Source organism: Fundulus heteroclitus, chromosome 19 (assembly GCF_011125445.2).
Source record: "Fundulus heteroclitus isolate FHET01 chromosome 19, MU-UCD_Fhet_4.1, whole genome shotgun sequence".
Classification (NCBI taxonomy): Eukaryota; Metazoa; Chordata; class Actinopteri; order Cyprinodontiformes; family Fundulidae; genus Fundulus; species Fundulus heteroclitus.
In genome coordinates, this window is record NC_046379.1 from 2,236,073 (window position 1) to 2,258,921 (window position 22,849).

Consider the following 22,849-nt stretch of genomic DNA (forward strand, 5'->3'; position numbering starts at 1 on the left):
ATGCTAGTGGAAGCTAGCCTAAAAGCTCCCGGACTTTTTCACTGAGTCAAACCTTAAAACAAAACAGTAAAAACACATCAAACCATTCTAAACTTTCCCTATTTATGTCTCTGGTCGTGGTGACGGTGCGTCTGGTTGCAGTGAATTACTCCAAGGTAAACGCTGGTTATCTGAGCAGTGAGCAGGCGGCTAGCCAGAAAACGGAAAACAGCCGTCGTTTGGGAAACCCCGCCACGTCCTATCAAATAAATGACTCAACATTTTTTTAAAAAGGTAACAAATATAAAATATTTAAATAAAAAAAAAATTAAATATGGTCTGATAGCTTTTATTCCTAGAATCTTTCTGAAACAACTCAATGAGATCTAGTTTTATTTTCATCCTGTTCCTCTCACTCTGATACTTTTTACACTGTAAAAATACACGTTCTGTAGTTTCTATCTGACTTCAGATCAGCTTTCCTGTAACAGCTGAGAAACGTTACAAGCAGACCGTCTGCAGGGCAGTCGGCTGTTCAGTTCCCATGCTGGTTTTCCAGAAAACAGACACTGCAAATGTTCGTGGGCTCCATTGCTGCTGTTGAGGAACAGCGAGCGATTGTAACTGCCAGGGGGGGTTTGTACAGGGGCCCCCTGCTGTGAGACCAGTCCCCTGAAAAGTCTCACATTTCACTAGCTTTAAACTTTAGTCTGATTTTATTCCTCGTGGCTTGATTGCACAACAAATTTAAAAAAGATGCAAGTAGACGGTCTTCCTCGCCTGGACGGATGAGGCTGATTGGCGTTTGTTGCAGTTGCTGTTTGTTCTTCCTCCCAACAGGTGTTTAACTTCTTCACGCTGCATAAATGCTATTTTAAATTAACCTCCGAGGTAAAAAATACAAAAACATGCAACAAATTTAGAACAGGTAAATACTCACAGTCAAACAAATGGGTAAAATCAGTGCTGGAAGATTTTCAAACCTAAAGTGCTTGAAGATTAAAAATATGAGAACTACTCAAATAGCTTATTTCCCTCGTGTAAAGCCGCTCTGGGAGAGCAGATGGGAGTTGTAGTTTTCTGGCCCGATGGTCAGATCACTGGGTTGAGGGCGTCGTAGAGCCGCTGCACCGCCAGCTCCACCATCTCTCTCAGGGAGTCGTCGTCTGTGGCGTCGTCCTCGGGGTAAACCGACTGCGGGGGGGGGGAAAACAGACGCTAGCTAAACCCGCAGCCCGTCCTCCGTTTCGTGCGTCTTTAACCAACCAGCTGAGAGCTTCTCACCCGCGTCTCCAAGCTGACGTGGACCGTCTGCCCGTCCACCGTCACAGAAATGAGTTTCCCGTCGCTGAAGTCCACACACTCCTCTCCAAACATGTCGCTGGACACAGAGAGAGGACAGGAATGATGCAGGAGCCACAGGTTTCCAGCAGAGGAGGCGAACGTCTCACTCACTGCAGCATGACCTCTAACCGGGCCTGGAAGACGTCCATGTCCATGATGGCGCCCTGCGTCTCCATGACTGCTCATCAGACACAGAAAGGATCGGTGATTTCAGAGCGTCAGTGATTTTCGTCACTTTATAACAAACTTTAACGACTTTTTATTGGACTTCATGTGACGGAAGTGGAGAGAAGAGGGTTTGTGGTTTTTCTTGTGTCGCTATTACTGAAAATCTGCCGCTCACCTCGATTTATTTACAGAAAATGGCTAATTAGCAACGTTCCCACCGTTTGCTGTGAGCTCAGTATCTAAGCCACTAAAGATGAGCAGTAAGAAAATATATTTGGCCAAAAACAGTTTGACCTCAGTCAGACTGGATGGAGAACATCTGTGAACATCAGCCTCCAAGTCTCGCCTCAGGTTTGTAGTTGGATTTAGGGCCTTACTTTGACTAGGCCATCCTTACCCATAATACCTCTGGCTGCAGGTTTATGGTAGTTCTCCTGCTGGAAGCTGGACATTTTTACCTGTTCTTCTCTGTAAAACATCTCCAGCTCAGTAAGATTAGATGGAGAACATCTGTGGACACCAGTTCACAGTTACATATTTTAAACTGGGTTTACGTCTGGACTTTGACTAGGCCATTCCAAAACAATATAAACCATCCCATAATATCTCTGGTTGCAGGTTTATGGCGGTTCTCCTGCTGGAGGGTGACCCTCCACCCCAGCCTCAGGTCTTCTGCAGGATGGTCCTGATTTAGCTCCATCCGTCCTCCCATCAGCTCTGACCCGCCTCCCTGTCCCACAGCATGATGCTGCCACCTCCATGTTTCACCGTGGGGGATGTTCAGGGCTAATTTTCCACCCCGTGCTCTTCTCGCCAGGCACTAATAGTGATCCTAGCAGCCAGTGGTGGTTCTAGACAAGATTTAGCAGGGGGGCCAGGGTGGGGCCAGTGTTTTTTCACAGGGAACATTTCATCGTTTAATATATTAAGTAAGCCAAAGAGCCACTTGTGGCTCTGGAACTGCAGGTTGCAGACCCCTGATATTTTCTCAGTACGGCAGGAGCTTAATGTGAAACAGCTACATTTTTTAATTATTGTTATTTTTTATATTTATTTTGTTATTTTATTATTGGGCAAAACTATAAACATACAATGAAATACATACATAAAAATACAACTGATCCAAATGACCAGTCAGTCATGGTATCTTTTTCAGCATTTATCATCCTAAGAAATTTAATATCATGTTTTTAGTACAGGGGCCAGGAACAGTTCTACAGGGGCCCTGGCCCCTGTTGGCCCCTGTCTAGAACCGCCCCTGCTAGCAGCTGATTCTCTACCTGAGCTCTGGCTCTATTCTGCTACGGTTTGACTCACCTTTCTGAGCTTTTGGGTTGGACTGGACCTCCAGCACCACCGTGGTGACGGCGTCAGCATACATGTCATTCAGAGGGTTGGCTGCCCACTGAAGGAGAACGTAAACAAACCGTGAATAAAAAGCTTCAAAGATGATCAGAATATCTCACAGCGTGAACCAGGAAGCTCCGGACCGTGACCCACGACTCTCACCTCCAGCACCACCATGCCGACCTCATGGATCAGAGTGATGTTTTTAAAGACCTTTAGGGTTTTCTTCTCGGTCCCGTCCAGCTCCTCCACGTCTCCTGGGACAGGCGGCGGAGACAGGGTGAACCCAAAGCCAGCAGGCACACAGAAACAACGGCGCTGCAGGTGAAGGGAGGCGGAGTCAGCCGGGGGGGGGGGGGGGGGGGGGGGGCTCACCTGTGAGGTTCCTCAGGTGGCAGACGAGCAGCGAGTACGGCCCGGTGAAGGGGATGGCCTGGGTCTGCTTCACCGTGCTCATGGCCAGCTCCGTGTACGCTGTGGACAGAGCAGACCCACCGGGTCACCACACTTTGGACCAGGGGCGGTTCTAGACAGGGGCCAACAGGGGCCCATGCCCCTGTAGAAATGGCCCTGGCCCCTGTTATGGCCCCTGTACTAAAAGTATGATGTTAAATAAACTTCTCATAATTATTTGCAATGGCTAAAGAAACCATAACGTATTGGTCACTTTGACCAATATATATATTTTTACCTATACAGCTTAACTCTAAAAAGAATTTAAAACTTAAGATATTTCAAGTTTAGCTTTAGCCGTATTGAGCAGGGGGCAAAGTTTTCAACTGCTAGATCAGGGGTCTGAAACCTGCAGTTCCAGAGCCACAAGTGGCTCACTTAATATTATTACACAGTTAAATATTGCCATTTATTGTTTTTAATTTTTTTTTTTGTTCTGTGTCCCTGTGAAAAAACACTGGCCCCACCTTGGCCCCCCTGGTAAATTTGGTCTAGAACCGCCATTGCTTTGGACGTACGTTTGATTCAAAGCCAGCGAATAGAGCATCCCAGCGTCTTCAGGTGTGTCGCAATAAGTCAGAGAAATCATCATGATGGTCGTTTGTTTCAGGGATTCAGTTCAAAAAGCGACATCAGGACAAATATTCAGCTCTGTTTTAATGTCTCTGGATAATAAAGTGATTAAGTCAAGATAATTAACCGTATGTTACTCATTAAAATGTAGATTTCTGGCTGGGGGAAAAGTTAGGACACCCCGCTAAGCCCTGATTGCTGGTTTCACCCTCTGGATGTAAGAACTTCAGGGAGGTTCTTCTACCGTCTCTGACGTTGGGTTCAGGTCCTCCATCAGCATCTCAATGAGATCAAGAACTGGGCTTTGACTAGGCCAGAACTTTCCCCCCCAGCCCTGGGTGTAATAATGTTTTTATCGGTTAAATGTGACAGAAATGTTATTTCATGGGCGATGCAATCAGCGAGAGGACTTCTGGCAGTCGTTGACGTCGTCCACAGGCTCCTGCTAAAGAAGCTGACTGCATGCAAGGATATTAATGGAAAGTTAAGTGGAAGGAAAAACTGCTAAACCATGGTGCACAATTACTTCTACTAGCTTAGGTTTATGTAAAATTCTACTAACCGTCAGCAGAACTTACACAAACATTTAATATGTTGTTCTGTGTGCAATAAATGTTTATAATAAATTTTTTTGAAATTATCTGTTTTATTTATTGAGATGCGTCTGTTATAGACGCGTCGCTTCCTTACTTGACAGGTCAGAAGGATTCAGGATGTGGTAATTGAAGTTCTTCTTCACCAGTATGCCGGACACTCTCTGACCCTGAGCACATTTCCTATCGGCCAGGGAACCCATCACCTGTGAGGACACGCCTTTTAGTTTTAGGAAATTTAATAAGAATGTCGCCCAGAGGCAGCTAAACGCAAACCCAGGACCTTAGCCAGCTTCTCTCCTCTGAAGTTCAGAGTGACAGCCTCCGTGTTGCGCGGGTTGTGCACTTCGATGTGAACCTGGTCGTTGTCCTCGTACTCCCTGATGAGCGCCGCCTTCAGCCGGGCCATCTCGTTCTGCTCCCCGTGAACCAGGATCTGCGGACAGACACGCAGCGGTCAGCGGCGTCGGAGAGCGACGAGCGCAGACGCCCCGCGACGCAAACCCCTACCACGTGTGGCGGTTTGAGGGCCCGGATGAACTCGCTGGTCTGCTGGTAGTCGGTGTGGGCGGAGAAGGAGATGTAGTCCACGGACATCTTCAGCGGCAGCTTCTGTCCGGACATGGTGGTGATCTCCTCTGGCTCGGACATGATGTGCTGCAGAGCAGACAGTTCAGACGAGCGTTCACTGAGCCTGTTGCGTATTAATAAAACCCATTCAACGTGTTAAACAACTGAATTATTTAATATAAAATAAAAAATAACCCTGCACGGTGCCTTACAAAAGTATTCATGAGGCTTGAAATTCTTCAAATTTTGTCACGTTATGAACACAAACCTTTGTTAATTTAGATTTTTGTGAGAAACAACTAAACGGAAGAAAAATTATTCATGTTTTTATTTTTTACATTTTTCCTTTTTACAAATTAAAATCTGAAAAGTGTGGCATGCATTTTTATTCGGCCCACTTTCCTCTCATAGCTCTACGTACATTTCTGTACAATAAACTGTAGAGAAACTATAACTTTTTAGCCTAGATCCAAATTCTGTTTAGCAAAGAAGCAGAAAGGAGAGCTAAATCCAGGGAAATCCTGGAAGAAAACCTGCCAGAGACCTGAGACTGGGTGGAGGATCACTATGGGATGGTTTAGATCAAAGCAGATATATATGTTTAAACGGCCTAGTCAAAGTCCAGACCTAAATCTAACTGAGAATCCGTGGCAACCTTTGGAAACTGACGGCGACGGACGCCCTCTATCCAATCTGACTGAGCTTGAGCTGTTCTCCATAGAGGGTAAAAGTGTTTGTCTCTAGATGTGCAAAGCTGGTAGAAACCTGGAACTGCAGGGAAATTCTACAAATTTAGATTGTTCTCTAGGCAAGATAAAAACCACCACTTCGTTTTATGTCGGTCGCATAAAATCCCAGTAAAATCCATAGAGAGGTTACTTTTGCCCGGCCCTTTGAGAAGCCCCTGACTGCAGACGAGTGGCTCATATTACAGGAAGGGACAGATGGAGATGGGGAGGAAATTAGGGACATTAATTAATCATTGTTTTTATTTTTACATTACACAAAAGAAAGAATATAGTAAGTGGAACTTTTAAGCTACACACCCTTGTGGCAGTATGCACCTGTAAATTGTTTGCAATCCGCCAGTTAAAGGAAAGAAGAAGAAAAAGAAGAAGAAGAGTGGCGCTCTATTGAAACTCTATGAAGATAACATTTCGCAAAATGGAAGCAAGCAAGATTTTTGCATGTTTGCAGGTGCTATTCTGTGACAGACAATGAAGAAAGTAACATTATTTTATTTTAAAATGTGCTACGGTTTCTGTTATCTTACCACTGGACTGGTAATCTGGTATATCGAGCATTTTCACGGTAGGCTGACGGACTAATATGAGACTACCAGCTTGAACAAGCCAGCTGCCACCAGTGCGCAGCAAATAGACCGAGATGACTAAAAAAAACAAAAAAATCTGCGCAAATTTACAGTAGCATGTGGAAACTTCTGGTTTGGCGCCCGAAATGGAGTCAAACTGGGCTCAACGTTGAGCCACGACCCGATCTGCTGTCTGCAGTCAGGGGTACTTGGGCCCTGTAGGCCCATCTGAAGATGAGGTGGCGGCCTCTAGAGGTGAGGAATGAAAGCACGCTCCATGCTCTGACCTTAGCCAGCGTGCCCTCCACGCAGTACCCGGCGATGATTACTCCGTTCCTCTTATCGGTGCACCAGCTCTCAAAGAGCTCCCTGGAGAGACCGCTCTGCATCATCCCCGGAGACGCCATCACCACGCTGGGGCCGATGTCGTCGAAGTGGTCCATGCTCTGGGTAAGGCAGGGTACATTTATTTATAAAGTACATTTCAGACAATGTAAAGTGTTTTACATGATTAAAACATTGGGAAATAAAAACAGTTGTAATAAAATGTAGAAACAAAATAAAACGTAGGAAAATAGAAACTAAAAGCAAACATTAAAAACAGTTGGACTACAAGCTTTAACTAATGGTGTTTCAGTAAAACAGTTTAACTAGAACAGTTAAAATCCTAAATAAATGTGTTTTTAATTTTGATTTAAAGGAACTCAGGCTTTCAGCACTTTTACAGTTTTCTGGGAGTTTGTTCCAGATCAGTGGAGCATAGGAACTAAATGCTTCTTCTCCGTGTTTAGTTCTGGTTCTGGTTCTGCAGAGCAGGCTGGAGCCAGAAGACCTGAGTGGTCTGGAGGGTTGATGCCCTGATAACAAGTCTGTGATGGATTTAGGTGCTAATTCAGGGATTTATAGACTAACAGAAGGATTTTAAAGTCTATTCTCTGAGATACAGGGAGCCATGGAAGGACTTCAGAACTGGGTCCATGTTCTCTATGTTCTTAGTCTTAGTGAGGACTTCAGAACTGGGTCCATGTTCTCTGCGTTCTTAGTCTTAGAGGAAGGACTTCAGAACCGGGTCCATGTTCTCTACGTTCTTAGTCTTAGTGAGGACTTCAGAACCGGGTCCATGTTCTCTACGTTCTTAGTCTTAGTGGAAGGACTTCAGAACCGGGTCCATGTTCTCTACGTTCTTAGTCTTAGTGAGGATTTCAGAACCGGGTCCATGTTCTCTACGTTCTTAGTCTTAGTGAGGACTTCAGAACCGGGTCCATGTTCTCTACGTTCTTAGTCTTAGTGAGGACTTCAGAACCGGGTCCATGTTCTCTACGTTCTTAGTCTTAGTGAGGACTTCAGAACCGGGTCCATGTTCTCTACGTTCTTAGTCTTAGTGAGGACTTCAGAACCGGGTCCATGTTCTCTACGTTCTTAGTCTTAGTGAGGACTTCAGAACCGGGTCCATGTTCTCTACGTTCTTAGTCTTAGTGAGGACTTCAGAACCGGGTCCATGTTCTCTACGTTCTTAGTCTTAGTGAGGACTTCAGAACCGGGTCCATGTTCTCTACGTTCTTAGTCTTAGTGAGGACTTCAGAACCGGGTCCATGTTCTCTACGTTCTTAGTCTTAGTGGAAGGACTTCAGAACCGGGTCCATGTTCTCTACGTTCTTAGTCTTAGTGGAAGGACTTCAGAACCGGGTCCATGTTCTCTACGTTCTTAGTCTTAGTGGAAGGACTTCAGAACCGGGTCCATGTTCTCTACGTTCTTAGTCTTAGTGAGGACTTCAGAACCGGGTTCATGTCAGAACTCTACCTTCAGGTTGCTGATGTGCTTGAACACGAAGGGGTTGTTGATGTTGATGGCCTTGCGGATCTTGTCGTTCATGGCGTTCACGTAGGTCTGGTAGACGGCCATGCACTTCTTGGCCAGAGACGAGGCGTAGTAGATGGGGATGTCGTGGAGTTCTGGGTGGTTCTGCCAGTACTCGTCTAGGAGGCAACACAAACACTTCAGAGGGTTGACAGAGGCAAACCTCAGACAATTAACTTTATGCCATCATTATTTGGCACTGCCAACTGTGATGAACTTTTATAATCCATCTAGATTTAAAAGCACACAACTGAACGTTTACTGCATTTTTGCACTGTTATTATTTTTGCACCGTTATTATTTTTGCACTGTTATTATTTTTGCACCGTTATTATTTTTGCACTGCCAACATTGAACTTTTCAAATTAATGCCTTTTTTGCACCATTATTTTTGCACTATAAACATGGTGGAACATTCTTCTGCACACTTTTTAAAAAACTGTTTTTCTCCTGTTACATTCTTATCACTGCTGCACTTTATATTGTAATGTTATTTTATTTCAGTTGCAACCTCATTACATTGTCATAAGCTGTATGCAACAAAATTTAGTATTGTATGCACTCTGTACATACAAAATGACAATACATTTTAAGTCTAAACTTTATTTAAATGTAAATGATTCGCTCTGCAACGCAGCGACCGGATGGAGGCCTTAACCAGAGGGGTTTCTGACCCAGGATGAGCAGCAGTTCCTGGGCCCGTCCCAGGGCGAACACGGGGATCAGACAGCGGCCCTCCCGGTTCACGATGTCGTGGACGGTGTTGCAGAAGCGAGCCTCGCGCTCCTCCCTCTTCTCGTGGATGTGGGTGCCGTAGGTCGACTCCTGCAGAGACGCAAACAGCTGCATTTGTTCTGCTTCTGTGACACTCAGATGTTTCTGATCACCGAGCAGAGATAATATGGCAGATTGGAAAGTTCCAGAGTGTCAGTGAAGGCAACACGAGGACAAGTTAAAGGCATACTATGCAACATTTTTCAGTTAATTAATGTGTTCCATACCGTTTTGGATGATTAAATGAGTCATTTCAGGTTGAACAAAGGTTTTCTCGGCCGCCCTGGTGGTCTGTGGGGGAAATACCGTTCTTGCAATAGCAAGAGCTCTCGGCCCGCACCCACAGAAGTCTTGCTTTATGGCGAGAACTCCATGTGTTTTTGCCCTGCCATTCACTATATGCACGCGCGAAAGCAACAACAAAGAACCGCGTGTTAACGTCAAATAAACATGCAAGCATATTGAGTTTTATTATTATTATTATTTTTTTTTTTTATGAATGTTGGCGAGGCGGTAGTGTGATTTTGGCGAGGCGGCCGCCTTGCCAAGATAGCGCTGCGGGAAGCTTGATGTTCATACTTTCACTGTTAGTCATTGTTTGTACTGCCGTTTTTTCCACTTTTCGTTGCATTCGCCTGTCTGCTAAGCTCAAAACAACCGCGCCTGACTTGACGGAGAAACCAGAACAGCTGAGCATCTTTATGACAGTGCACTTTTACTTTCGCCCTCTGGGGGGAGCCTCGCTGGAAAATCAACCCTGGTTGCATAGTATACCTTTAAGGACTTTTGCTGAACTGGGTTAATTTAAACCTGACTGGAGACCCTCCTAATGACATCATTAGTGATTAATATTTCCTGTTTTATACGGTGGAACAGTTGTAAAAGCATTCTTTCCAGGAATGATGGGAGACATCGGGTGTGATATACGTGACTGGAACACGCCACTTAGACGGCCACGCCCTATAAAAGGTGACGGTGAAGTTGTGTTAGTTGGGATTCTGCTGAATGAAGACGTGAAGACCTAAATCTTGGAATAAAATCCCCCTGATTTAAAGAAAACGCGGCTTTGTCTCGTCTTTTTTAAAGTTCATTCCTCTCCAACAAACAACAGGAGAAAATACAAGATGCTGTTTTTAAATTAGATTTACTAAAACCGACCTGGTCGTATGTGAAAAAGGAACAACCTCTTAAACCTAAGAATTAGTAACAGTTGCTTTCATCCCTCTTGAGATATTTACAGGACTGTTTCACTTCAGCCACATTGGAGAGTTTTAGAGGTCGTGCTACAGCGGCTAAATCAGATTTAAGTCAAGACTTTGACTAGGCCACTCCCCAGACCTTCATTTAGCGTTTCTGAGCTTTTAGGATGTGGACTCTCTGTTGGTCTTCGGCTCATCCTTCTGCTGCGTCCTGCTTTCTGTCTCAGGATTCTGGGTTTATGAGGAGCTCTGGGAGTCATTATGGCAGCTCGGTTCCTGCTGGGAAGGTTCTCCGTCTGTGGATCATGGTTCTCACTGTGGTTCTCTGGGGTCTTAGCAATGGCGCGGGAACCCTGTCCAGACCGAAGGATGTCAGCGACTTTGCTTCTCATCTCTTCTTCAGATCTTTGAACCTGCTTCATGTCGTCAGATGGGTCCTCTTTAATTTCTTGATTCTACGGGTCGGGTTTAAATAAAAAACAAACAAAAGCGAAAACAAAAAAACGCAGTAATTTCATGATTTAACAAAGGGGTGTGATTACTTTTTCTTGTAGGGCCGGGAAGGTTTGGATTTCTGTTTCCCCTAAATGACGAAACTGATTTTTGTATTTATATAGGCTCTCTTTGTCTGATGTCAGAAAAACAAAACAGAACAAACCCATAGAGAGTAAATACGTAGCACAGCACTGTGAAATAACTTTAAACTTGTTATAAATCTGGAGTATTATTATAAGGTAATGACGTCATACTATAATTAAGATGTCCGGTTTGACGCTGGGGATCTCAGCTGCCATCAGATGTCTGTCTTCCTGTCTGGAGAAGTCTCCTGTGTACAGCAGCTTTGACAGGAGAAATCACAATTAATCAATTATCTTTTCTGTGGCAGCAGAGTGTAAAAATCGATCTAATTTACCTTAACTCCAGCGATTTCGATCATAAACATGGCCGCCCCCAGCACGTGACCAGCATGGTAGCACCAAAACTTGATCCCAGCCACCTCCTTAACCTCATGGAAGTTGATGGTCTCAATCTTGTCCATGCTGTCCTCCAGGTCCGTCTCAGTGTACAGCATGTCATCTGCAGAGATGTTGCTGGAAAAAAGACATAATTGGCTTCAATTGTTTTTTTTTGTGCAAATTAAAAGCTAAAGGGTGTTGCATGAAGTCCCCTTTACCTTCTTATCCCTAAATAAAATACAGTAAATCAATTGTCTATGATGTTAAGCTAAGACGTCCCTTTGTTGTCCCACAATGGGGAAACTCGGGGGCGGTAGACGCAAAAACACATTTATGGATTAAATCAGTAAAGAAAAACGAGCTAATCTAGAGTTATTTCTAAAGCAACAGAAGGTTAATTTATCAGAAAGGCCAAAGTACTGCATAATGATTGATAATACGACATATTCAGGTTAAAATTAAATATTCAAGTTAAACAGAGGAAAAACAGAAGCGGGTGTCTGATTGTTCCTAATTTAACTCTTGTTTACTAAATATATACATTTATATGTTTGGTGGGTGCTATATATTCAATTAATCTGATGGGATAAAAGATTTAGGCCCACAAGCAAAATGCTAAGAGTAGCAGAGATGTAGCCCTGCACACGGTGGTGGCGGTGTCATGCTGTGGGGAAAAGCTTTTTTCAGCTTTTCATGGGAAGATGGATGGAGCTAAATAAGGACAATCCTGGAGGAAAACCTGTTGGAGACCTGAAGCTGGGGCGGAGGTTCACCGTCCTGCAGAGATATTATGGGATGGTTTAAATCAGGGGAGTTAAACTCATTTCTGTATGGGGTCACTTTGGCATCATGAAGTCATTTAAAGGGCCGGTTGCCCCTGTATAGATGATACTTTTGATTTCAGGAGTTCATTCCAGCTCACATAGAAATATAAAAAATGCATTGTAACATTAAAGTAGCACCTTAGGCCCATTTTATACAGTTTATCTGCAAAATAAGTTGATATTGGGGTGAGTTACACTTTAACTAGTTACACTCATCATTCTGCATCACTTTTTCTCTTGTTGGACATTTCTGGGTTGTTTTAATGGGTTGTGGGAAAACTGACATCTAGTGGCAGGATGATGTTACTACACAGGACTTTATACAATTAAAAAGGATATATTCCTCTACTTTATGACATGATGTGCCTTTTTTGGCTCTGGAGGGCCGGATAAATTATCTCAAGGGGCCGGAATCGGCCCACGGACCTTGAGTTTGACACATGTGGTTTAGATGAAAGCAGAGTGGTGTGTTAGAATGGTCTAGTCAAAGTAAGGACCTCATTCTAACTGAGAATATGTGACAAGACTTGAAAGGCAATGTTCACAGACGCTCTCCATCCAATCTGCTTGAACTCTTGCAAAGAAGAACGGGTAAAATTTCCGTCTCCAGACGAAGAGTTTGACGAAGACATAGACCTGCAGAGGAATGTGGTTGAGTCAGAAAGAGCTGCATGAGATGAAATGTGCCTCTCTCCTCTAACCTAACCATCCTGGGTGGGTGGGAGGGGTAGTGGGTGTTTTTGCAAGGACCTGTAGCAGTAGCAGACTGTGCCAACCTGACTTTGACGTAGTCTGACAGCAGCCAGCGGTAGATGGCCTTGGTGGCGTGGGTCATGAAGGTCCGGCCCTTAAAGCTGGTCTTCTGGAGGAACCAGGGCAGAGCGCCGCAGTGATCCAGGTGAAAACTGACAACAGGAGAACAGCTTGGATATTAGTCCTGAGAGTTTATCACAGCTAAAAGCAAAGTGGAGGGAAGGCTCACTGGCTGATGAGGAGGAGGTCGATCTCAGCCGGGTCGATCAGGTCGATGTAGGGAAGCGCGTCCATTCCCTCTAAACCTGGATGGATGCCACAGTCCAGCTGATGGATACAAAGTTCTCAGTTTATTATTTATCTAAACACCCAGATTCAATCAAGGGAAGGCTTGGAGCACGTCTATCTTTTCATGTTCAGTTTGAGTTTGCAGATTTGTCCTCGTTAATTAGTACTTTACCTTCTTACTGCACCTGGATGAACTGGGATTTTACCAGTGGTGAAAAATAAAGACGTGTCTTGTATAAATAATTGAATTCAATTCAATTCAATTTTATTTATATAGCGCCAATTCATGAAACATGTCATCTCGAGACACTTTACAAAATCACGTTCAATCAGATTATACAGATTGGTCAAACATTTCCTATATAAGGAAACCAGTTGATTGCATCAAAGTCCCGACAAGCAGCATTCACTCCTGGGGAACCGTAGAGCCACAGGGAGAGTCGTCTGCATTGTACATGGCTTTGCTGCAATCCCTCATACTGAGCAAGCATGAAGCGACAGTGGGAAGAAAAACCACCCATTAACGGGAATGAAAACCTCCAGCAGAACCGGGCTCAGTATGAACGGTCATCTGCCTCGACCGACTGGGGTTACAGAAGACAGAACAGAGACACAACAAGAGAGACAAAAAGCACAGAAGCTCACATTGATCTAGTAATCTGTTCTACATTAGATGGTAGTAGCGGGTGAGCCGTCTTCTCTGGATGATGTCACAGTTAACAGAACGCCAGACCAGGTGTACCTACTATGAAGAAAAAGAGAGAGAGCAAAAAGTTAAAAGCTGAAATGATGACAAGCAATGCATAATTGAAGAACAGTAGAACTCTATAGAGTGAGAAAAACAGATCCGGATGTCCTCCAGTAGCCTATAATAATAATATAATAATCTCTTTGTCACATGAATATCCTTTCATGTCTCCACCAGGAGCCCAAAACTCAAGACATCCGCTGTCCTGCAACTCTCGATGTGTCTCAGGTCCAACACGCCTAAATAAAACGCTGATTCTGCAGAATCCTGCCAGTGACCCAATTTTTTAAAAGTTTGGGTGTGTTTAAGCAGAGACAAATCTAAAAGGTCCAAAACAGCAGCCTTTGAGTTTGAGACCGCTGTAAACCAGCCGTTCTGTTCTCTAATCACAGATACCCTGTTGGATGTAGGTCTGGGCTTTGACTAGGCCATTCTAACTCATGAATAAGCTTTGATTTAAACCATTTCACTAAACCTCTGGCCATGAGTTTTTTTTTTTTAAACATGTTTGCTGAGTTCCTTCCTGGACCACTAGCTGTTCTCTCAGCAGACTCTCCCACCTGAGCCGTGGATCTCTGCGGCTCCTCCAGAGCAGTGCCAGATGGTCCATTAGGTGATAAAGGCAAATGCAATGTGCGCCACAGAATCAGCAAAGTCGTTAAACTAGATCTAGCTATTGCCATTAACTTATTACTATCATAAACAAAACTGTAAAGCAAGGCCCAGTATTACTACTGTGTTGTCATGATGAAGTCATAGATGACTGGTGGGACAAAATCTAAATTACAGGTGTAGCAGGACAGGTGAGGTTGAGTAGGTAGTTTGTCCCTGTAGTGGACGCAGTAATAAAAAGCACCACTAGAGGTCAGTAAAATGCCTTTTTGCACATAGTTTTATGTATGTGTGGCTTTTTATTTAGCTATTGCATAGCATAAATGTGGCTTATGTATAGAGTTATCATGTGCAACCTGTGTTATTTACATTACGTGACACGTTATCTTATAAATTACATACAGTTTTAGAAACAACACCATTCAGTTTCTTCTGTATGCTTAGGTAAATCTCAGATGGAGTGGGGGTGGCACCAAATAAATTCTCTCCTAAGGTGCTATATTGGGCAGGACCAGCTCTGGACCTCTGGGCTGCTTCTCGGACCGATGCTCTGCTTGCTCGGTCTGTCCGTTTAGGTCAGGGGTGAGCAACCTTTACAGTCCAAAGGGCCGCATTTGTCCTCTGTCCAGCTAAATAAAACCCATTTGGAGCCAAAATGACAACTTCTAGTTTTTTAATTAAACTCCAATCGAAGAACCATCTCCTTATTTCTACTTTTAGAGATGAAAGTAAAGAAAATAATATATTTGCAACAAAAGGGTTGAAACATTTTCTTCAGTGGGAGGTTAATATTTATGAAAAGCAGACAGTTTCCAACATATGACAAGAAAAGCAGATCTACAAAAAAAAAAAATAAATAAAAAAATCGCAGATGTTTTTGGTTTCATTCTGTTGTGAAAACTCAATGCAGTTATTCCACGAACACACCGAACTGCTAAATCCTGCATGTTTTTATTCTAAATATTTAACTGCATTAGCTGGTGCTTTAAGATTTTGAGGCAACGTTATGAAGAGCCATTGTGGACGGTCCAGAGAGCAAACTGCGGCTCCTGAGCCACAGGTTGCAGACCCCTGGTTTAGGTGGACGGCCTTGTTCTGGTAGGTCTGCAGTTGAGCCAAACTGGTTAATCTATTGACAGATAATAGATTGAGCTGATGCTTAAAGGAGTTCATTAAGACAGGTGTGCTGCAGGTAGGAAACACCTTCAGCCTGCAGGGCAGTGGGTCCTGAGGACCACTGACCACTAGAGGGCAGCACCAAGGGGAAAATAGCGACATGTACGTTATGTTTACAGAGCAGCTCTGATAAAAGATATAAAGGATCAGCGTAATTCATCTTGTGATTTATTTGCATGTTTTCATTATTTTTTTGCATGCTCGTTATTATGACGTCAGAGGGAAACCTGCAGCTGCTCATCCTCACCATTATCTTCCTCCCTTTGAATTCCAGGATGATACAAGATCTCCCGACCTCCTGGCCAGCTCCACTGCAGACATTTACCAAAAATAACCGAAAGGTTAATTTGTCTGACCAGATTTTATTTTAATAATAAAAAAATAGAATAAAATATGTGCCAGCTTAAATGGAAAATCAAGATATTAACTCACAGAGGACGAATCAGGAGCTGGTCGCTCTCCTCGGCCGGAACCACCAGCTCGACTTTCCGTTTCATTGCCATACTTAAATTATCCGCGGTAAATACCTGAAATTATACCAGAAAATACAATAAAATCGCTCATACTGACATAATAAATGAAGAAGGTGCGCGAGGGTCCGTCTGGAAACAACACTTTGTCTAAAAACAGTTCCGTAGGAAGTCGGCTTCATGTTTATACGCATAAAATTAAGTTATATATTTAATAAAGAAGATTTTTAGGTGTCTAGATATCGCGATGCTTTAAAGTAGTACTTTTATTGTTTAAATGTTTTTTCATTTGTGTTATTGTTTTTTTAAGCGAGCGTGTGGGTGCGTCCCCTTTAAGGCGGTTTGGGTGTCGGCTCAAAGAGGAACCGAAGAGTCCAAACATCTGAAGTTTCACGGTACCGACAGGTAAGCCGCCTCCAGCCCGGTTTTAGGTCCGAGGATCCGCAAAGTCTCCGTGAGTTTACGGCTCTGCGGGAAGAGTTTCACCCGGAGGGAGGCTCACGTTTAACGGGACCGGCAGGAAGCTGCAGCCCAGAGCGGCTCTGCAGACTTCTGGTTCTGGGTGCTCATTCAGGCGGGGGTTCTGTCAGGGTTCTGCTGAATGTTTAATCTCCTCTGTCGGTTTCAGAGAGTTTACGTTTTGCAGAAAGCATCCGTTTCTTGTGGGTCCAGCCACCAGAGGAACCTAAAAGACGCAAAGTGACTTTGGTCCATCCTCTGCAGCTAGAAGAGCCTCAGCTCTTCGGTTCCGGAGTGTTTTTTAATGCATGTGTGAGGTCAGACATTGATGTTGGACAAGAAGGCTGTAATTCACCTCCAGGTGTTCTGTTGGGTTGAGGTCAGACCAATCCGGGTCCTTGACCCCAAACTCTCTCCTCCAGATGTTTATGGACCTTCTGCAGCTGCTGCTCAGTCATGATGGATGAGGAAGATCTTCTAACTGCTCCATGAAGGTTAGGAGCAGGAAGCTGTCCAGCAGCTCTGGGTCTGCTGAAGCATCCAGAACAGCAGACCAGACACCCACACATGAATCTGCTTTGCTCCAAGGCAGGGGCGTCAAACTCACTTTTATATGGGGCCACTTTAGGCACCATGAAGTCATTTAAAGGGCCGGCTGCACCTGTAGAGGTGATACTTTTGATTTCATAATTTCTTTTCAGTTCACATATCATTTTACTGCCTTTATTGTCAGGGCTGGCTATCATCTAGAAAGAGCCGATTCAATACAATTCTCTATTGCTCAGCTTGATTTGACTCCAATATCGATATTTATTACTTTCAAATTAATGCTCAAAGTCATTCAGTTAACAAAACCAGCCAAATATTATATTTATGTTAAATTTATTGAATACTGATATATTAACAGCATTTGGTTCAAAGCATTTAACGTATCACAGAAACCAAAAAATGTTCCCAAACGTCTGATTTTAGGGACGAAGGTGCTTCTAAAAGCCTGCTCTTCCTCGCTGTGAACAGTAATGGCGTGCTGTAATAACGCCCCCTAGGGGTTGGGAGGTATATCAATATTGAAAGTCAGAATATCGATGTTAAATCATTATTAAAAACATCGATATTAATCTTTGAATCGATTTTTATGCACAGCCCTAATCATTTTAGTTAATGTATTTTCCTTTGCATTATGCAGATTTCTTTGGGACACTTATTTCGAAAGTCTAAGGAGGAAACTTCATTAGGGCATGTTGGTTCTGCTGGGACACCTGTGATAGGTGAAGCGTGAGCAACACAGGTTATAGCCAGAGGGGCTGCTTTGAGTTGGAGGCCAGCGAGGAATGTTTACATCTTATATGACTTATATGACTTTGTCTTTGTTTTGCTGTCTTGCTGTTACATTGAGTTTTATGTTGAGTGTTACTTTGACTGTGGCGTCATGTGGTGCTGTAACAATCAAGAATGTATATCCTACAACAAAGTCAACGTCATGCCATCAGTAAAACAAACTATTGACACAAGATAAGGTGGAAGTCATAGTCGCTCAGACCTACATGATGTAAAAAAAAAATGCACAGTAACATAAAAGTAGCACCTTAGACCCAGTTTACCTGCAAAAAAAGTTGATATTGGGGTGAGTTACACTTTAAACTCATCATTCTGCATCTCTTCTTCTCTTATTGGACATTTCTGGGTTGTTTTAATGTGTTGTGGGGAAACTGACACCTAGTGGCAGGATGCTGTTACTACAGTTTGTTTTATATACACTACAGGAGGCACAGTTTTAGCCACTTTATACAATTTAAAAGTATATATGCCTCTACTTTCTGACACGATATGCCTTTTTTGGCTCTGGAGGGCCGGATAAATTGCCTTGATGGGCTGGATTCGGCCCGCGGGCCTTGAGTTTGACACACGTGATCAAAAGCATCTCCACCATAGCTCTAGGTTTAGGATCATTTCTTGCTGGAAGAAAAAACTGTTCATTTTGTACATCTTATTAACAGTTTTTTTTCTTCCAGGACAGTCCAGTTTCATTAACCCGGCGGTGGAAAAGTAATCCCACATTATGATGCTGCCACTGCCATGTTTTTCCACACAGATAATTTTTAGCAAGCAGGTCAGAAAGTCCAATTTGGTCTCATCTGAGCAGAGCGCCTTCCTCCAGGTGACACCGGTGTCCCCTGTGTGGGTTTGGGTCACTGAGCTATATTATACACTGGAGTGCTAATCACCGTCTGTTTGAACGAGTCGCTTTGAAGCCACCAGCCGCCATATTGGTACTCCCTATTTCCCCCAGTAACTAGGGAATATGTGCGCTACAGCATCGAATAACGAGGATTTTCTCATGTTCAGGGGGGGCTTAAGACTTTTAAAATGTCAAATGCCATATACTTTTATGTTATGTTGCAAAACTATCAAGTACTTAGAAAGTTATGTGCTGAAATATTTTGCATTTTATTCTTTTAAATATATGTTTAATATTTATAAATACATAAATAACAATATACAAAAACATATTTACACACACACACACACATATATATATATATATATATATATATATATATATATATATATATATAAAATATAAAAAAACATGTAAAATATTTCAGCACCTAATTTCCTAGTAGTTGATAGTGTTAGTACATCCACTGACTGTAGAATTACCTGTGAAACTTTTTCCCACAGCCAGAAAACTGCTTGTTGTTGCAACCAAATCCTATGGAATTCTGTGAGAGTAGGGAGTAGCAAGATGGCGGCCAGTTTTTCGGCTAAATCAGCTCTCCAGTGTATTATATAGGTCAGTGGTTTGGGTCCAAACTAACAGAACATCTTCCGGCCTGCTTTCAGCATTCTGTACCTGTTAGCCTTAAGGAACAGATTTGACCTAAAAGTAGTCCTGCTGACAGATTCTGCTACCTGAGCGGTTTTAGTGCCAAAGCACAGCGTCGTTCTGGGTGCTCTCCATCTTTCCCTGCGATTTAACTTTATGTAATCACTTTATTATTACTATTACTAACTGTTGGCGCTGTGGCGATCCAGGTCGGCGGGCCCGAGGCTCCGGATGCGGCCGTCATGGTGAAGGATGTTTCGGAAAGTCAAGAAGCGGCACAGCAGCAGCAGCTCGCAGAGCAGCGAGATCAGCACCAAGAGCAAGGCACGCAGAGAGCTCTCCGAGTTATCAGGCAACCGTAGCTCCCCGCGGCGTTTAAACCCGCCTTCTCTTCCTTTCCAGTCGGTCGACTCCAGCGTGGGCGGCCTGTCCCGGTCCAGCACCGTCGCCAGCCTTGACACCGACTCCAACAAGAGCTCAGGTGAGAGGCGTGCGCCGGTGAAGTTCTCTGAAACTCAGCGCGGTCCCTTTGCTAACAGAAGGTGTGGCTCCCCGCAGGAAACGCCGCGTCCGACACGTGCGCCGAGTTCCGGGTTAAATACGTCGGGTCCATCAAGAACCTGCAGTTTGAGATGAGCAGGACCCTCCAGGAACCTCTGGACCTCATCAGTTACATTGATGCTGCTCAGGTGAGACGGGAACGTCCCACAGGTGCTGCTAAATTAATCTGAACATTTCATATATTTCATAAAGTTGTATAAATCTTATTTAATTCTATATTGATGCAGGGTTCCCGCGGATCCTTAAAAAGTCTTAAAAGGCATTGAATTCTGTAATATAAAACTAAGGCCTTAATTGGCATTAAAATGTCTTAAATCAATCTTTCTTAGGTCTTAAAATTGTTACCAGGTCATAAATAGGATTTTATTTTTGTAATCCTTACCAAACAGTAAAATAATTGACACAATTATACATTTTTTAATTTACCAAACGGCTCAATGTAACCATTGTTGGTTCCGTCCCGATAGCGGAACCAATAAAAACTGTTGCAGCCGGACCATAGCTGCGAAAAAGAGTTGGCACTGGTTATGTTGTGGTTTTTAAAACTGATTTATAGTTTATTTTAGTAGGGAACAAAACAAAGTTTGTGCATTCAGTTCAGTAGTTGTTAAAAATATATCTGTAATTTGTGTTTTTAGCTTTCTTTCTATATGGAATGTTTTTCAAAATTTTAAACATGTCTACTGGGCCAGAAAGTAATGGTTTATGTTAAAATAAACATTTGGGTGAAGTTGTCGCAACCAGGTTTATCTTGTTTATCATGAAGTTGGTCTTAACTTTTTATTTCAAGTGGCATTAAAAAGTCTTAAAAAGTCTTGAATTTAACTTGCCTTATGCTGTAGGAACCCTGTGACGGTTATGGCTTACAGCATATCCAGACCTTAAATTCATCAAAATATATATCCCTCCAAAAAGAGAAAAAGCCACAAAATATGACTTTAAAGCTCTTTGGAGTTCTGCACAAGCACTTAAATGTAAAGTTTAGTGGAAGGAAAAAGTGTGAGTGAAAAATCGGGGCTTCCACTAATCCAAATTTGCAAATTTTCCTGCAAAAAGAGAAACCTTTTTGTTTTACTACCAGCAAAATTTGGTGCTTTATTATTTATTTAAAAAGATCAAAGATCCATATTCTAAACACAAAATGTTCTCAAACATTTCAGCAGAGGAACACCTGATAAAGGGCTTCCAGCATCTTAAAAACTTAAAATCTCACCTTTTGTGTTCATGGAACGAGTCACCTGAAAATTGGAGAGTAGTAGGAGAACGTAGCAGAGTGAGGGACATTGGTCTTTATGGCCTATATGGTGCACCGGACAAAAACCCAATCAGAGTAGATTTCATATTCTAATTTCCCGATAATCTGAAGTTTGTGTTTTCTTCAACTGTAAGCAAAAATAAAGAGAAACAGACGCTTGACACAGATGGACCTGTGTGTGTAACGTTCTGTATAATAGTTAATATTTTAGCTCCGTTTGGCTCTAAAAATCCTTAATTTCTTCACAGCAAGACGGAAAACTGCCGTTTGTTCCCGGCGATGAGGAGATGGTCCTGGGCGTGTCCAAGTACGGCGTCAAAGTGGCCTCAGTGGACCAATGCGTGAGTTGGCTGACCCTTTCTAACGTTGCACGGTGCCGGCAGAAGGTTGCATTCTGGGATGTCTCGTCTCCTGTGGACAGGACGTGCTGCACCGGCACCCTCTCTACTTGATCGTGCGCATGCTGTGCTACGACGACGGCCTGGGAGCCGGGAAGAACCTGCTGGCCCTGAAAACCACCGACACGCAGCAGGAGGAGTGCAGCATCTGGGTGTACCAGTGCAGCAGCTCGGTAAGTCTTCAAAAAAACGAGGCGTTAAATATTGAAAATGAGATCCAGACGACCGGCTGGTGTTCGCCGTCACCTGATCCGCCTCCTCTGTGTGTCTGAGCAGGAGCAAGCTCAGTCCATCTGCAAGGTGCTGTCCGCCTCCTTCGACTGCGCTCTGTCGTCCAACAAACCCTGAAACCTCGTTTACAGACGCTGCGTCGCCTCGGCGTGAGGCTGCCGGCTCCACATCAGTCACCCACAGCGGACCAGAACATCTCATGTTTGTGCCTTTCAGTGTTTTTACATATTTTAACCAATAGGTGGTCTGCGGTACCGGCGGCTTCCAGCAGGGGGCGGAGCTACTCATTTTATTTTATTTTATTTTAACCACCAAAAGGAGGGCAAACAGTGATTAAATCCATATTTCTTAGAGATTAAGATGCTAAGTGGTACAAAATGGTCCGGCCCGCCTGTACGTCTTCATGTCGGCAGGTTTTACTTCCTGGGAGACTTTAATCGGCTCCTAGACGCGGTACTTTAGACGGACGCTTGTCTTTGTCAGGAGCTCATGACAGTATTGGTACAATAAGTCACTTTTTCACAGTCTGTTAAAAAACCTCTTATTTTGTACGTTTAAAAAAATAATCCAGCTTTGATGTAATTATCTGGTTAAGCCTTTGGTACCAAATCCTTGTTTTTTTTATGTTTTATTGCAGTGATATGTTTAAGTCTTTGCTTTTATGTGCATGTGGAGCATGCTGGCTGGACTCTTGTTTACAGTTCTGGACTCGATGTACGAGAAACCCGAGTTTGTCTGATCTACTTTGGTTCTGTTCAAAATGTGAGGAAAATAATAAATCATTTGATGTGATGCCTTATATGTTGGACTTTGAGTAATTGTCTTTATGTTTTTAATGGAGTTAGCAAATATCTTCGTAACCAATTCATAATTTCGTCACCTTCTTAAAATAATGGTCGTCATCTTTTTGCCATATTTTGTGTTTTCTGAAAAAGCTGAAAAAATGACCATTACTTTAGTACAGTGACAATTTTTAAAAGTTTTTATCACTAAAAATGTCTTCAAAGTGAAGTTTAAATGTTAGTCTTCTAGCTGAGCGCTTCCTGGCCCGTCTGCTGGGATCCTTTGGTCTTTATGTTGCTGTTTGTTCACCAATGTCCTCAAAGAAGACCAGAACCAGA

The 22,849-nt window shown here is 43.3% G+C and overlaps 2 protein-coding genes across 3 annotated transcripts; one reads left to right on the forward strand and one right to left on the reverse strand.

The window, feature by feature from the left end:
- Nucleotides 1–275: 275 nt before the first annotated feature.
- On the reverse strand, nt 276–16,155 carry LOC105929855 (cleavage and polyadenylation specificity factor subunit 3). Of its 2 annotated transcripts, XR_004933437.1 has the most exons (19): nt 15,960–16,155; nt 15,775–15,838; nt 12,933–13,030; nt 12,727–12,855; nt 11,084–11,261; nt 10,920–11,009; nt 8,872–9,022; nt 8,141–8,316; nt 6,627–6,785; nt 4,968–5,114; nt 4,741–4,893; nt 4,555–4,663; nt 3,214–3,312; nt 3,001–3,095; nt 2,809–2,896; nt 1,435–1,501; nt 1,264–1,360; nt 920–1,173; nt 276–837 (listed from the first exon to the last, which is right to left on the reverse strand). XR_004933437.1 is itself a non-coding variant. In XM_036151016.1 (18 exons), the coding sequence occupies exons 1-18, from the start codon at nt 16,028–16,030 to the stop codon at nt 1,072–1,074; spliced, it is 2,073 nt and encodes a 690-aa protein (XP_036006909.1). In that variant the 5' UTR covers nt 16,031–16,155; the 3' UTR covers nt 788–1,071. The 2 variants fall into 2 exon arrangements, 1 of the variants encoding a protein (XP_036006909.1); XM_036151016.1 differs by having other exon boundaries at nt 788–1,173.
- Nucleotides 16,156–16,307: 152 nt separating this feature from the next.
- Nucleotides 16,308–22,527, forward strand: itgb1bp1 (integrin beta 1 binding protein 1). Its single transcript, XM_012867795.3, has 7 exons — nt 16,308–16,402; nt 19,493–19,607; nt 19,686–19,764; nt 19,842–19,972; nt 21,348–21,440; nt 21,521–21,670; nt 21,774–22,527. The coding sequence occupies exons 2-7, from the start codon at nt 19,536–19,538 to the stop codon at nt 21,843–21,845; spliced, it is 597 nt and encodes a 198-aa protein (XP_012723249.1). The 5' UTR covers nt 16,308–16,402; nt 19,493–19,535; the 3' UTR covers nt 21,846–22,527.
- Nucleotides 22,528–22,849: the final 322 nt, after the last annotated feature.

Coding starts and splice junctions, on each gene's coding strand:
- LOC105929855 (XM_036151016.1), bottom strand. CDS start 16,030: ATGGCAATGAAACGGAAAGTCGAGCTGGTGGTTCCGGCCGAGGAGAGC. Junction 9,023..10,919: donor AACCGGACATCTTAATTATA/GTATGACGTCAT, acceptor GCGTCTCTGCAG/GAGTCGACCTACGGCACCCA. Junction 1,174..1,263: donor ACGTCAGCTTGGAGACGCGG/GTGAGAAGCTCT, acceptor CCCCCCCCGCAG/TCGGTTTACCCCGAGGACGA.
- itgb1bp1 (XM_012867795.3), top strand. CDS start 19,536: ATGTTTCGGAAAGTCAAGAAGCGGCACAGCAGCAGCAGCTCGCAGAGC. Junction 19,973..21,347: donor GTTACATTGATGCTGCTCAG/GTGAGACGGGAA, acceptor ATTTCTTCACAG/CAAGACGGAAAACTGCCGTT. Junction 21,671..21,773: donor TGTACCAGTGCAGCAGCTCG/GTAAGTCTTCAA, acceptor GTGTCTGAGCAG/GAGCAAGCTCAGTCCATCTG.